This window comes from Oncorhynchus mykiss, chromosome 12 (assembly GCF_013265735.2).
Source record: "Oncorhynchus mykiss isolate Arlee chromosome 12, USDA_OmykA_1.1, whole genome shotgun sequence".
NCBI classification, from domain to species: domain Eukaryota; kingdom Metazoa; phylum Chordata; class Actinopteri; order Salmoniformes; family Salmonidae; genus Oncorhynchus; species Oncorhynchus mykiss.
Genome location: NC_048576.1, coordinates 74093073 through 74107465, shown reverse-complemented (window position 1 = coordinate 74107465; position 14393 = coordinate 74093073). Strand labels below are relative to the sequence as shown.

Sequence of the window (14393 nt, the reverse complement as noted above, 5' to 3'; positions counted from 1 at the left end):
TTCCCTAATGTATTTGCCTTCAATAAAATGTTCACTGGCATGTCATAAGCAGTGACGCTTGTGTATTTACTTTTAAAAACAGTTTTGAAAATAGTTCAAGGAAAATGAATGTTCAGATTCTACTGTAATTAGACTTCAGCAAGCAATACAATTAAGCATTGATATAGAAATATGAACATTCTTATTATATTCCTTTGTATGATGACAGATGCAAGACAATTGAATAGCCAAACATCTAAATCTAAAAGCATTAAAAAAAACGCTAGTCACACAAAAAGCTCATAGTTAAGATTGTTTAAACACAATTCAATGAACTGTACCACTGAATCAAGGCCTATGTATTGACAGTATTCAGAGTCATTTTCTAGACTGAGGTAAGCACGCACACACATAGCTACTTCATACTTACATAAATCCTCAAATTTTACAACACTATTTGTTCAAGAGGGCAGCCAGCACATGGCAGTAATACATTTCCTTTTGTTATTTTCTTGTGCAGTGTAATTCCTAGCAGGGGCGCAACTTTCACTGGGGGGGGGGGGGGGGCGGGGGCATGTCCCCCCCCCACATTCTGAAATTGCATTTTTTTGTCCCCCACAGTTTATCATTGGAATGTGATACAAAACGAGGCAACGGTGTGCTTTAAGACATGCAGATGTCTCCGAGCGGTCGCATAGGCTGTTTGGAGTGTTTATCCAACTGGATATTTTAAAAAAATATATGTTTTTATGTCCACCCACCAAAGTTGCAGCCCCACTAATTGTAATGTCATACAAAAGTGTTACTGCGTGAAGTTTAAAATACATTCTGTCATTACTAAATTGGGAATGTTTTAAACTTTTAAAAAAATGTACACACAAAAAAAACATTTCATGAATAAAAGATTGTCATCCTAAAACGAAGTGGATGTTGACGCAATCTTTATAAGCGGGAGGGATTCTTATTTCATTGGTCCTCAACTCGTGGCTCAGTCGTTTCATTCAGTGTAAGTGGAGTTCACAGGAGGTTGTGGCACCTTAATTGGGGAAGCCCGTCGGCTTGTGGTAAATGGCTGGAGCGCAATCAGTGGAATGGCATCCACGCTCCGTTCCAGCCATTATCATGGGCCGTCCTCCCCTCAGCAGCCTCTACTGGGCTGGAGTCAGCCTGCTCAGGAGCAGATTAGTTCTGAAATGTACCTGGCTAAAGGGTGAGACACTTTCCTATGAATGGCTATCCTGAGTTGAACTCAGAGTTGATCTAATTTACCTAGGTAGCTCCTCAAACCTTCGTAGGATACCCCTCTGGATCAGATTTGCCTACCCATGTTGTAGACAGTGGCATCATTGGAACGTTGTTTGGCTGGTTGACGTCTGTGGTGTTGATTGTTATGAAATTATAATATCCTCGTCTTTTCCTCAACCAACAGAAGACTTTCAGGAGTATCGGGGTACTGACCAGGATAACTAATGTAATCATTACAATAATTATAATTGTGGGGTCATCTGAAGAGGAAATAGAAGGAGAACAGGAGAGTTTAGACATGATTCAGACCAATTATGTTTATAAATTGATTCAGGCTAGCTTGTGATCTAGGATTTCTGTTTCGCAATTCAGCTCTTTAGAATTAAATGCGATTCATTCATTCATCTTACTGAAAGAATATGAAGTATGTCTCATGACAACATGAATCACTACATCAGGGTCAGCTACGTTTCTACCATAACATGACCCTCAGTCGATCAGTTATAATACCTTTCAGAGTTACTGTTGTTGTTTTGGTGGCTGTCCCAACTCTATTCGTGGCAGTGCAGATGTAGATCCCAGCGTTGGTAGACGTGGCTGTGGTGATTCTAATAGTCCTCTGGCGCCCCTCAGTGGACAACTTCACATTGCGTGCAGCGGTGTAGTTCCACTTCATCTCAGGAGAAGGGTTCCCCTCAGCACTGCAGTTCAGAGACACATTACTGTCTGCACTCACCACTGTGTCATTCCCTAGAAGGAACTTAGGAGCATCCAAGGAGAAAGGAGGTGATTTTAGAGTAGACCACTCAAAACTATGCAACTTATGGAATTTCAATTGGAATTGGAAGCCATACCCGTCAAGTGTTTTTGATTTATGAAAAATATCAAGATTAATAGCCAACTTACAGTGCACAGTAATGTTGAGAGGTTCTGATGTCACTGTAGGATGGGGTTGTGGTCCCTCTGGTCCCAGGTCCAGTTCTGCTCTACATCTATACTGATCTCCATTATCATTTCTACTGGGGCTAATCATCAGAGTAGCTGACACATCCACTGATGTCTTACTGATAGTACTGTAAGTTACATTATCTAAGGGTTCATTCCCTTTGTACCACTTCACAATCAGGTTCTGTAGAGGAGCGATGTTCTGGATGTCACACTGCAGCTGGTACTGTGTCCCCTCCACCATGGGACCAGAGTGTCTCAGAACAGAGATGGAGACGCTGTCTGGAATCTTTGTGATATAAATCATTTTAAAAAAAATGTGTTTCCACCTGTATTTTTAATTTCTCCTTTACACTTCCTACTTGTATGTTTTAATTGTATAGTGGACTTCACTATTGTACAGAATTTTTATTTTTTTCTATATTTTTTTTATATAGTAAACGGTGATATTTTCCTAATGAATCTACTCATATTCAATGGGACACACTTCCTGTACACAGTGAGAGTAAGGTCTTGACTGCATAGGAGACTCCCATTCAACTTTATGTTGCACCGAGCCTGTGTACCCCAGTCCACCACAGCCATGTTCCAGGTGACAAACTGGCTATTTTTCTCCAAGCTTGTATTTCCTTCTGTAGAGACCCAGTGCATCCCTAGGTGGGTATTGAACAATGTGCTTCAGTTGACCTCCAGTGGATTCCCGTGTTTCACCACCACCACTGGAGGCTCCAGAGTCAGGGGGTTGATGTCAGGAAGACCGGCTTCATCTGCAGCTGGTGATAAAGTCAGAGTGGGTGGTGTCTTTAGTCTTTGGTTGGATTTCACAATGACCTTTCCTGGAAACTGCAGTACGGGTGAACTCTGAGACACATCATATTAAATGGCTGATAATTGGTTACCCAAACATTTAAATTTCTCATGAAAATATTACATTAGGTTGTTGATGATCTCATCCCTTCTGAAACATGCTGAAAGGGGAATCACCTTGCCCAAAATATTCAGACGCATTTCCTATTGTGCAAGTACAGTATATCATGGAACAATAATTGCTTAATAGAGCACTGTAAAGCACATAGTCCATCCCTATGCGTTACAAACTTGACAATGGTGCTTCTGTCAAATATGGAGTTTATATAGGTGTAATCGGCCTGTGTGTAGCTGGTGTGGAGGAGTCAGGCGCAGGACAGCAGATATGAGTAAGGAACGTAATTTACTCAAGGAATCATTAAATACAGCTCAATAAACCAGCCCACAATAACGGACTGTATACATACAAGCAATCACTCACAAAAACCATGGGGGAACAGAGTGTTAAATAATAAACAAGTAATTGGGGGGATTGAAACCAGGTGTGTAAAACAAAGACAAAACAAATGGTAAATTAAAAGTGGATCGGCGATGGCTAGAAGGCCGGTGACGTCGACCGCCGAACGCCGCCTGAACAAGGAGAGGGACCGACTTCGGCGGAAGTTGTGACAATAGGTTAGCACATACTAGCCAAACACCTATACTAACAATCAAGCACCACACCCACCATCAGCAGTCATATATGTTGCTCTCAATGTTACACCACATGGAAATTCACACCCACCCCACCCATTTAGACACTGACATATCACTCAACAACATCAACAGTGTCTGAGTTGTACCTGAGTGAGTGTGTGTTTCTTGTGATTTCATGTCATTATATAATTGTATCCTTTAATTAGGGTCCTGAGTTGTTTCTATCCATGTGACCTGATCAGGAAAAACTCAGGGCCCTGTCTACTGATGACTGTTACCTTATTGCATTATTGCAACATATCAATATAACTTTTTATTGCTCATTGAATACTTTAATTTCTTGACTTTAATTGCTCTCAAATATTAGTCTTCAAATTGGCCATTGTGGGGTTAAAACTAATTTCCTTTGTCAACAATCAACTTCCGTTCAGGTTTTGTTAGCGAGAGGCAAGCACATGTTTAAGTACCACCCAGGGAGACAGCAAACAGTTACTATATCACCAGAGTAGATAATAACTATATGATAAACTACAGTCAACATAAACATCATAATCCACACAGCGATCACAACAACAATAGATATTAATAGATAAGTATGGAACAAATTAACCACTCACCTCCATGTAACAGCATGAGCATGAGGAGGCCCAACATCCTCTGGAGTGAGATCATGGTAGTTCTCTGGTACCCCATGCTGAGCAAGGTGAGGGTGATGTTGTAAGACAGGATGCCCTGGCTGATGGTCCACCCGTTGTTCCAGGCTCGGTCCTAACGCTGTGCTAGTGCCCGTTAGTGTATCTCAGGCAGAGAGCTTACTGTGTGAAGCAAGTGTTTCAAAGAGGAAATTCAAACCCTACCCTGATGCTGTGCAAAGAGGAAACTGTTAAACTGAAACATGACTGAATCAAACCAGTGATGGAAAAAGTACCCAATTGTCATACTTGAGTCAAAGCAAAGATACCAATATAATAGAAAATGACTCAAGTAAAAGTGAAAGTCACCCAGTAAAATCCTACTTGAGTGTAAGTAAAAAAGTATTTGGTTTTAAATAAACATAAGTATCAAAAGTAAATGCAATAGCTCAAATATACTTAAGTATCAAAAGTAAAAGTAGAATCATTTCAAATTCCTTATATTAAGCAAACCTTTTTCCTTATATTAAGCACATTCTTTTATTTACCGATAGCCAGGGACACACTCCAACACTCACACATAATTTATAAACAAAGCATTTGTATTTAGTGAGTCTGCCAGATCAGAGGCAGTAGGGATGACCAGGGATTTGCTCTTAATGTGTGTGAATTAGACCATTTTCCTGTCCTGGTAGGCATTAAAAATGTTACGAGTACTTTTGTGTGTCAGGGAAAATGTATGGAGTAAAAAGTATATTATTTTCTTCGAGAATGTAATAAAGTAAAAGTCATCAAAAATATAAATAGTAAAGTACAGATACCCCAAAAAAACGACTTACGTAGTACTTTAAAGTATTTTTTACTTAAGTACTTTACACTACTGCATCAAACCACAACGTCAGTTCTCATTAGCAAAAGAAACGGACTCCTACTTCACCTTGTGATGTAATCTTCAAACATTGTTTTGCAATTTTTTATAAAATAAATACATTGCAGTTAGAAAACAATTCCACATGTTGTGTTGACATGTCAGTCTAACGCTGTCTTATTAACATACCTGTTTAACATATAAGAACTTCATTAACATCCTTCCTTTTCCATGAAGGAACCATAATATTGCTGTGATGCATGATTGACATGTGTATAACACAGGAGGCTGCTGAGGGGAGGACGGCTCATAATAATGGCTGGAACGGAGTGAATGGAATGGCATCAAACACATTTGAAACTATTCCACTCCAGCCATTACCACGAGCCCGTCCTCCCCAATTAAGATGCCACCAACCTCCTGTGGTATATATCTAATGGGAAGAGGGTTAGGTGGGTTTGATCATCATGGTGACTGTTTTGAGGGAGTAGGAGCCCCCGTGGAACTCTGCCCAGTAAACCCCGTCCTGGTAGCGGCTGCGGTAGTGACCCCCTCGATACCACACGCCGTTTAAGTTGGAGTGGGCACACATGTGGTACCACCAGCCCCCCTTCTGGAAGTGGGCACAGTTCCCTAATGAGGAAATGGAGAGAGAAACCAACTCATCAAGCCAAACCTGGGTGTTCAAACAGGCAGCCATGAAAAGAGGCAGAAATGAAAAAAGAGAGGGTAGTAGAGGTCAGAGTGGATTCACCTGAATAAGCATCCTTATCCTTGTCCAGAGTTGTAAAGGCTTTGTCATTGTGCCAGGACATTGAGTCTCCGGCATTGCCTTGGTATTCCCCCAGCCTCAGACGGTACCAGTCGCTCTCAGGCTCCAGGCGGAAGCTGTCGTACTCTGCAAACACCTGCCGGCCCTGCCAGTCCTCCATGGCCACCCGAAGCTTGTAGTGGGCCTGCTTGGTCAGCCAGTAGAGGTGCTCCAGACCCAGCCAGTACTCTCCATCCAGGTTCCCAAAGCCTTGCTGGGGTGGAGGGGTACAACAGATAGTTTAGGGTTATGTTCACTGTAGCAATAGTTTTCATGATTTCTGTGGTGTTAAACCATCCTCAACTGAAGGATACTCTTGAGTCTCTGAGCTGTAATACCAGCTGTTTTTCTGGTTTTATAGCCCACTGTGATGGTTGTCAATTACAGTAACTATACAGCTCATGTTTCATCACATATAATCAGCTGAAATGAAAGGCAAATGGAGGAGGGGAAAGGATTATGGGTCTGCAGTGCACACACTCACTGTGTGTTTTGTATTGCAATGGTAATAGCACACTGGCTGATGTCATAACAAGCTCTTGAGCGCTTCACTTTTAGTGGCTCACTGCAAACTGGAGGTGAGAGCACCTTGTACTGCTCCCAGGTCCTGAAGAAGTTGACTGATCCGTCCTGTCTCCTCTGGATGACGGTCCAGCCTCCCTGGGCCTTGGTCTGTTCACACCAGGCCTGCAGAAGCCGGTTGGCGCTCTGTGGACGCAGCAGGTAGATCCCATTGGTGGTCTCGCCCGAGTCCAGCACATGCTGGCAGTCCCTCCAGGGTCCTGAGGGACAGAGATGGTGTAGGTATGTGGCTCACAAAGGCAGTTAGGATTTCGGAACATACCTGGGTTCAAATAGTCATAATTGTGCTCGATTGAGCCTGCCTGGTGCAATGGAACTAATGGAAGTCCAAACTCCGCCCACCTGCCGTTAGGCAGGCTCAACCAACTGCTGGAAATGAGGGAGTGAGTGAGACACGTAATGGAGAGAGTGGTCTGGAATTCTGTTTGTTTTAGAGCCAACAGGGTCACAGATACATGTTTTCTCGATTTGCTTCAGCTTATCTCTTTGCTGCAGAAGACATTCTTTCACAACACATGTTGTATGTCTTATGTCACACTTGAAGAGATAAGCGTACACCGCATGAACGGACGCAGAAAGGCTAAGCATCACCTCTCTCTCACACAGTCCAGACCAAGGGTTATTCATACTGTAACCGTACACTCATTCTATAGACAAGTATCTCCTTGTCACTCATCCCACACACATAAGCTCTGAGTCATGCTCCCTTTATTCTACATTGTAACTGGTGTGAAGTCCACATGCTGCTGCTGCTGCTCAGCTCCACTGTGGGAGGAGCCTGTCCATACAAGGTGGTGTCTCACATCTGAATGCTCTGCCTTGTAATCTCACACATTCCAGTGGCGCACACAACGTGCATTGTATGGGGGTATCACCTTGTAATTCAAGGTTACATAGCAGTGTCTTAAAGATGGCTGTGATTAGTGTGTGTGTGTGTGTGTGTGTGCGTGTGTGAGAGAGAGTTTGTTTGGTAAATTAGATTTTTTTAGATTCTAATATATTTTTATTTGGAATTCATCCTATTTGCTCTTTCTAAAGAGGAGGTGCTGACAAATCTGGTTATTGGTACCAAATTGTGGATTAGCTACTTTTGATGGTTTATTTCCTAAAAGAGGATTATATTTTGGCCCATTTAATTGTTATTTATAACAAATATTATTGATGAATTTGCAAATGTTATATCAAAGTCAAACTTTGTGTGTGTGTGGGCATGCGTGTGTGTGTGTGTGTGTGTGTGTGTGTGTGTGTGTGTGTGTGTTACTCATTAACAAAGCCCCTTCTCTACTCTGATAAGAACAGTTGGCAGTTATTAGACATTGTTTAGGCATTCCCAGAGAGATAAAGTCCTATCAGTGGGTCAGTGACTCCCCGAGCTTCTGCACAGTGTCTTCTGGAGTATAAATAACACTGGCAAAATACTGACATTGTTTCATACACAAACTCAAGGTCCCAACAGCAAACCATGAAGCATTTGAATGGCCGAAAGAAAACAGCTTAATGTTCTGATTGTTGTCAGAGGTGACAGACAAACAATATCGAAACAAAGCAGGGACCAATGAGATGTGCGATGTATTGACTGAAATAGAAACAAGGTGTTATAATGTGTGATAACGCTGCCGGGGGAAGATACATAGTGTTACTCTTAAGCTGAAAGCGCCGTTGGCAGTTGTAAGCTCTGAGGGTGCAGTGATTTACCTGGGGTCTTAGTGACAGGGAAGCTTATGAAGGGGGCGTCGGTAGGGGTGTCGGCCATGTTGGTGGGGAGCACCTTTGTCCCCTGCAGGGGTTCTCTCTCCTTCTGTGGCTGTAGTGGAGGGGCACCCTGGTCTCTCTGAACATCATTAGCCAACTCCTTGGACTGTGAGCTGTCATTCAGACGCCCACTGGACTGGATACTCAGGGGTTCAGGGGTCATCTGTCCAATACAACACAAATATATAAAGACTTTTGTACAGACCATTGTGGGTACTGTAGTATGTTATGGTACAACTTTAGCTTCATGGGTCAGGGTCAGTGCTTGAGAAAGGCCAAAGATAACAATGCCAGTGGTTTGATAAATACAGAGCTCCCCCTACCTGTGGAGGTGGGGTAGTGTTCTTGGTGGCCTGGCACAGCTTCTCCAGCCGGGCGATGAGCTGACTCTGGTTGCTCATCATGGAGGTGAGGGCTCCATACTTCTTCTCCAGCTCCCTGTAACTAGTGGAGATCTGCAGCATCTGGGATGTTGGTCCACCATGACCGAGCAACAGACAACGGGACAATCAGGGATGTATCAAGGTGCTACATGCCTGTCATTGATAGGTAAAGGATACTAAGACAGTAGAGAGATAGTAGGAGCAGGTATACAGTTATATGATTCTAACTTCCCCCTTATGAACACAGCTGTTTCCACAATGCTCTCTGTCTGTTTACCTGTGCGGTGACGTTGAGCAGTAGGTTCTCGACCCGCCTCTGTTCGATCACCTGGTTCTTCCTGTACATAACCTCGTGCAGCAGCTGGGCGTAGAGCTGGGCGATGCGGGAGTTCATGCTGCCGCTCTCTTTCCGTAGTGCCCGTACCTCCGTAACCAGGGCCTCCTCCTGTTCCAGCTGGCCCCTCAGCTTCTCCAGCTGTTCCTGCTGACGGCTGAACTCACCCCACAGAGCCGTTACCTCTGAGTGGTTGGAGGCTCCGGTGGTGGACTCGGTGCTCACGCACAGCGCCCCCTTCAGTTTCTGCTGGGGAACGATAAAGGTGTAGGAGCAGCGGCCTGCTTTTAGCTCTGAGGAGCGGGACGGGCGCTTCTGGGACTCTTCCTTCCGCCCCCCCACCTCAGGCATGACTAGGAGGAGCCCCAGCAACAGAGACAGGCCAATAGTCAGCTGCTTCTCCATCTACCTGTTCAACTGCTCTTCTGTCCGTGGAAATAAGCAGTGATAGAGATTCATTAGCAGATTCCCCCAATAAAACATGATACTCTATATCTAGAACATGTAGAGATGTATTCATTCAGTAAAACTAGCTTTTCCCCATTTCAAACAACTATAATTGTACACCAAGTACATCGCAGTCAGATACTGGCCACAAAGATGCAAAATTCCATGCAGGTAATTTCAGTGGAAAGCAGAGCATGTAAAAGTGCTACCACAATATCTAAGATGCAGCTCAGACTGTCTCTCAAGCCTTGACAGCCCACCAGATGTTCCCCTGGAAGGTGAAAGTACACTTAACCCTGTCTGCCTGGCTGGAGTTTATTAGCAAGTCAACACTGGGGTGACGATGGTCAAACAAAACCCAGTCAGAGTCAACTCACACTTCCATCCCATTGGTCAACACAATCCTTTCAGGGTCAACTCTGGCTACCACCATTGTCAACACCATAACCACCATTATCACCTCAACATTGACACAACACACTATATTTGCAGGGGTCACTACTCCTCAACCTCAGTGAAACACATTATTGCTACCAACAAGTTTCTGTAAGTAAACTGGAATTGAAACTGAAAAATAATACATCACATTATTGCCAAATGGTAGTGTCAGAAGCCCTGTACCATATCGCCAAACATTAACCATTGATCATCTATCATTATAATAGCAGCACTATTCTTATTAAATCTGAAAGGTGATCCTATCTTTGTAACTTTTAAAGTGAGGGAGCATGACTTACCTCAGTCCTGTTCAGAGGTATAGAGTCAGTTGGCAAACTCTGTCAGCTGTGTTCCTGTGCGTATCCCAGAATCCTGAGCTCTAATGGGTACAGAATGTACTTCTTTAAAGCATCCTCATCTAGAATCCAGATGACAGGACTAACAGACCTTTCCTTAGCATTGCCTCAGAATGGTCTACTGCCGCAGAATTGCCTCCCAATGAGAAAGTCCACCGCTGGGACTGTAGCACGCAGCCCGGCGACCCTTTTTCCTAGTGTGTCTCAGGCAGACCAGAGAGACTGAGCTACAGCAAGAAAGACTCAAGGGAGAAAGAGAACTACTCACCAAACTGACACACAACATTTTTTCAGCAGCAAGACCTCCCCCTCACTTCATCCCTGTCACAGGCCCTCTAAACAAAGAGAGACATAATTACAAACTACCCTAATGACACCCCCCCCCCCCTCTCTCTCCCCTCCCATCCTCTCAACTCAGCTGCCTCTGGCCCTCAGTGCAGGAGGCAGGAGCCCTCTCTCTGTCTTGGCCCGTTGCCTCCCTTCAGCCTGCTGTTCTCTCACAGAGGCCTACTCCCAGGCGGTCCACCTGTTACTGCAGTTCAGCTTCAAAAGGTAGCCTGTGAGTAATCAATATAATTTATAAAACAATGTCCAATATAAAAACAATGTATTGAGGGTTATAATATGGATAAGATGCAGATGAATATCCACCGTTAAGACGAGGAGTAATTCTGTCAGTCATCCTGGATAGTCTCTTTCAACTGCTGTGTGCTAGTAGATACGGGTCAGACGGCATTTCATCTGAAAAGGACCCATGAGCGCAACATGTGAAGTTCACAGGAACATGTCAAATCTGGTGGCAAATGAGAGCTAAGAGTCTATGATTTAACAAATTAAGGCATATATACCTTTTCCAACCATTTTCACCCTAAAAATGTGGAATAAGCAAAGGCTTTGATTTCTGGTCCAACAGATAGAAAATGGGTCTTAGAAAACATCTACCTGAAAAAGTATGAAAAGGTATTAGAAATACATTAAAAAACAATCATGTAAAGACCTCTGCCAACTATTATCAACACTTATATTTTGTTTTTTAGATTACTTTAGATTACATTGCCTTCTGCCTTGTAATTCTGTTACCAAAAACCTCTCATTTCACTCACTCGTGAGAAAGGAGGATGAAAGGTCACAGAAGTAACAAGTAAAGGTATACCTACCAATTAGTTACAGTGTTTTTACTGATATCAAGTTTGTTTATGAATTATTAAGTGATTAAAACTATACCAGGTGGTGTCAGAGGAAGGCCCAAGAAATTGTCAAAATCTTCAGCCACCCAAGCCACAGACTGTTCTCTCTGCTACCACAGGGCAAGCGGTACCAATGCATCAAGTCTGGAACCACCAGGAGCCTGAACAGCTTCTACCCCCAATCCATAAGACGTCTAAACAAGACTACTAAATAGCTAATCAAATGGCTACCCAGACTACCAGCATTGACCCTTTTTGCACTAACTCTCTTGCACACACACTAGACTCTATCCACACACTCACATATATTAACACTGCCACCCCAACACACACATACACACACACACAAACACACTACATACGTCCACACACACATAACATGTACACACATGTATACTGACACCACACACATGCATACTGATGCCACACACACACACTTTCACATTCACCACATACGTGATGCTACTGTCTATCCTGTTGCCTAGTAACTTTACCCCTACCTATATGTACAGTACATACAGTTGAAGTCAGAAGTTTACATTCACCTTAGCCAAATAAATTGGCTGACATTTAATCCTAGTAAAAATTCCCTGTTTTAGGTCAGTTGGGATCACCACTTTATTTTAAGAATGTGAAATGTCAGAATAATAGTAGAGAGAATGATTTATTTCAGCTTTTATATCTTTCATCACATTCCCAGTGGGTCAGAAGTTTACATACACTCAATTAGTATTTGATAGCATTGCCTTTAAATTGTTTAACTTGGGTCAAATGTTTCGGGTAGCCTTCCACAAGCTTCCCACAATAAGTTGGGTGAATTTTGGCCCATTCCTCCTGACAGAGCTGGTGTAACTGAGTCAGGTTTGTAGGCCTCCTTGCTCGCACACGCTTTTTCAGTTCTGCCCACAAATTTTCTATGGGATTGAGGTCAGGGCTTTGTGATGGCCACTCCAATACCTTGACTTCATTGTCCTTAAGGCATTTTGCCGCAACTTCGGAAGTATGCTTGAGTCATTGTCCATTTGGAAGATCCATTTGCGACCAAGCTTTAACTGATGTCTTGAGATGTTGCTTCAATATATTCACATAATTTTCCTACCTCATGATGCCATCTATTTTGTGAAGTGCCCCAGTCCCTCCTGCAGCAAAGCACCCCCACAACATGATGCTGCCACCCCCGTGCTTCACGATTGGTATGGTGTTCTTTGGCTTGCAAGTCTCCCCCTTTTTCCTCCAAACATAACGATAGTCATTATGGCGAAACAGTTCTATTTTTGTTTCATCAGACCTGAGGACATTTCTCCAAAAAGTACGATATTTGTCCCCATGTGCAGTTGCAAACCGTAGTCTGACTTTTTTTATGGCGGTTTTGGAGCAGTGGCTTCTTCCTTGCTGAGCGCCTTTCAGGTTACGTCAATATAGGACTCGTTTTACTGTGGATATAGATACTTTTGTACCTGTTTCCTCCAGCATCTTCACAAGGTCCTTTGCTGTTGTTCTGGGATTGATTTGCACCTTTCGCACCAAAGTACATTCATCTGTAGGAGACAGAACGCGTCTCCTTCCTGAGCAGTATGACGGCTCCGTGGTCCCATGGTGTTTATACTTGCGTACAATTGTTTGTACAGATGAACGTGGTACCTTCAGGTGTTTGGAAGTTGTGTTTGGAAACCAGACTTGTGGAGGTCTGCAAATGTTTTTCTGAGGTCTTGACTGATTTCTTTTGATTTTCCCATGATGTCAAGCAAAGAAGCACTGAGTTTTAAGGTAGGCCTTAAAATACATCCACAGGTACACCTCCTATTGACTCAAATTATGTCCATTTTCCTATCAGAAGCTTCTAAAGTCATGACATCATTTTCTGGAATTGTCCAAGCTATTTAAAGGCACAGTCACCTTAGTGTATGTAAACTTCTGACCCACTGGAATTGTGATACAGTGAATTATAAGTGAAATAATCTGTCTGTAAACAATTGTTGTTAAAATTACTTATGTAAAGCACAAGTAGATGTCCTAACCGACTTGCGAAAACTATAGTTTGTTAACAAGAAATTTGTGGAGTGGTTGAAAAACAAGTTTTAATGACTCCAACCTAAGTGTATACTTCAACTGTACATACTGTAATCTAGTCAAGGCCTATCCTATTTAATTATTGCTGTACATATACTATTCTATACTACGTATTCTTCAGATATACAAAATATTCTATCTATATACTGTCCATAATGTGTATACATCCCAGTATATATACAGTGCCTTGCGAAAGTATTCGGCCCCCTTGAACTTTGCGACCTTTTGCCACATTTCAGGCTTCAAACATAAAGATATAAAACTGTATTTTTTTGTGAAGAATCAACAACAAGTGGGACACAATCATGAAGTGGAACGACATTTATTGGATATTTCAAACTTTTTTAACAAATCAAAAACTGAAAAATTGGGCGTGCAAAATTATTCAGCCCCTTTACTTTCAGTGCAGCAAACTCTCTCCAGAAGTTCAGTGAGGATCTCTGAATGATCCAATGTTGACCTAAATTACTAATGATGATAAATACAATCCACCTGTATGTAATCAAGTCTCCGTATAAATGCACCTGCACTGTGATAGTCTCAGAGGTCCGTTAAAAGCGCAGAGAGCTTCATGAAGAACAAGGAACACACCAGGCAGGTCCGAGATACTGTTGTGAAGAAGTTTAAAGCCGGATTTGGATACAAAAAGATTTCCCAAGCTTTAAACATCCCAAGGAGCACAGTGCAAGCGATAATATTGAAATGGAAGGAGTATCAGACCACTGCAAATCTACCAAGACCTGGCCGTCCCTCTAAACTTTCAGCTCATACAAGGAGAAGACTGATCAGAGATGCAGCCAAGAGGCCCATGATCACTCTGGATGAACTGCAGAGATCTACAGTTGAGGTGGGAGACTCTGT

The 14393-nt window shown here is 42.8% G+C and overlaps 1 protein-coding gene across 1 annotated transcript; it reads right to left on the bottom strand.

Moving 5' to 3' along the window:
* Window positions 1-5147: 5147 nt before the first annotated feature.
* LOC110538417 (angiopoietin-related protein 2-like) lies at window positions 5148-10535 on the bottom strand. The gene is made up of 7 exons (XM_036938393.1): window positions 10219-10535; window positions 8978-9459; window positions 8641-8781; window positions 8261-8480; window positions 6572-6765; window positions 5927-6197; window positions 5148-5805 (listed from the first exon to the last, which is right to left on the bottom strand). The coding sequence occupies exons 2-7, from the start codon at window positions 9437-9439 to the stop codon at window positions 5621-5623; spliced, it is 1473 nt and encodes a 490-aa protein (XP_036794288.1). The 5' UTR covers window positions 9440-9459; window positions 10219-10535; the 3' UTR covers window positions 5148-5620.
* Window positions 10536-14393: the final 3858 nt, after the last annotated feature.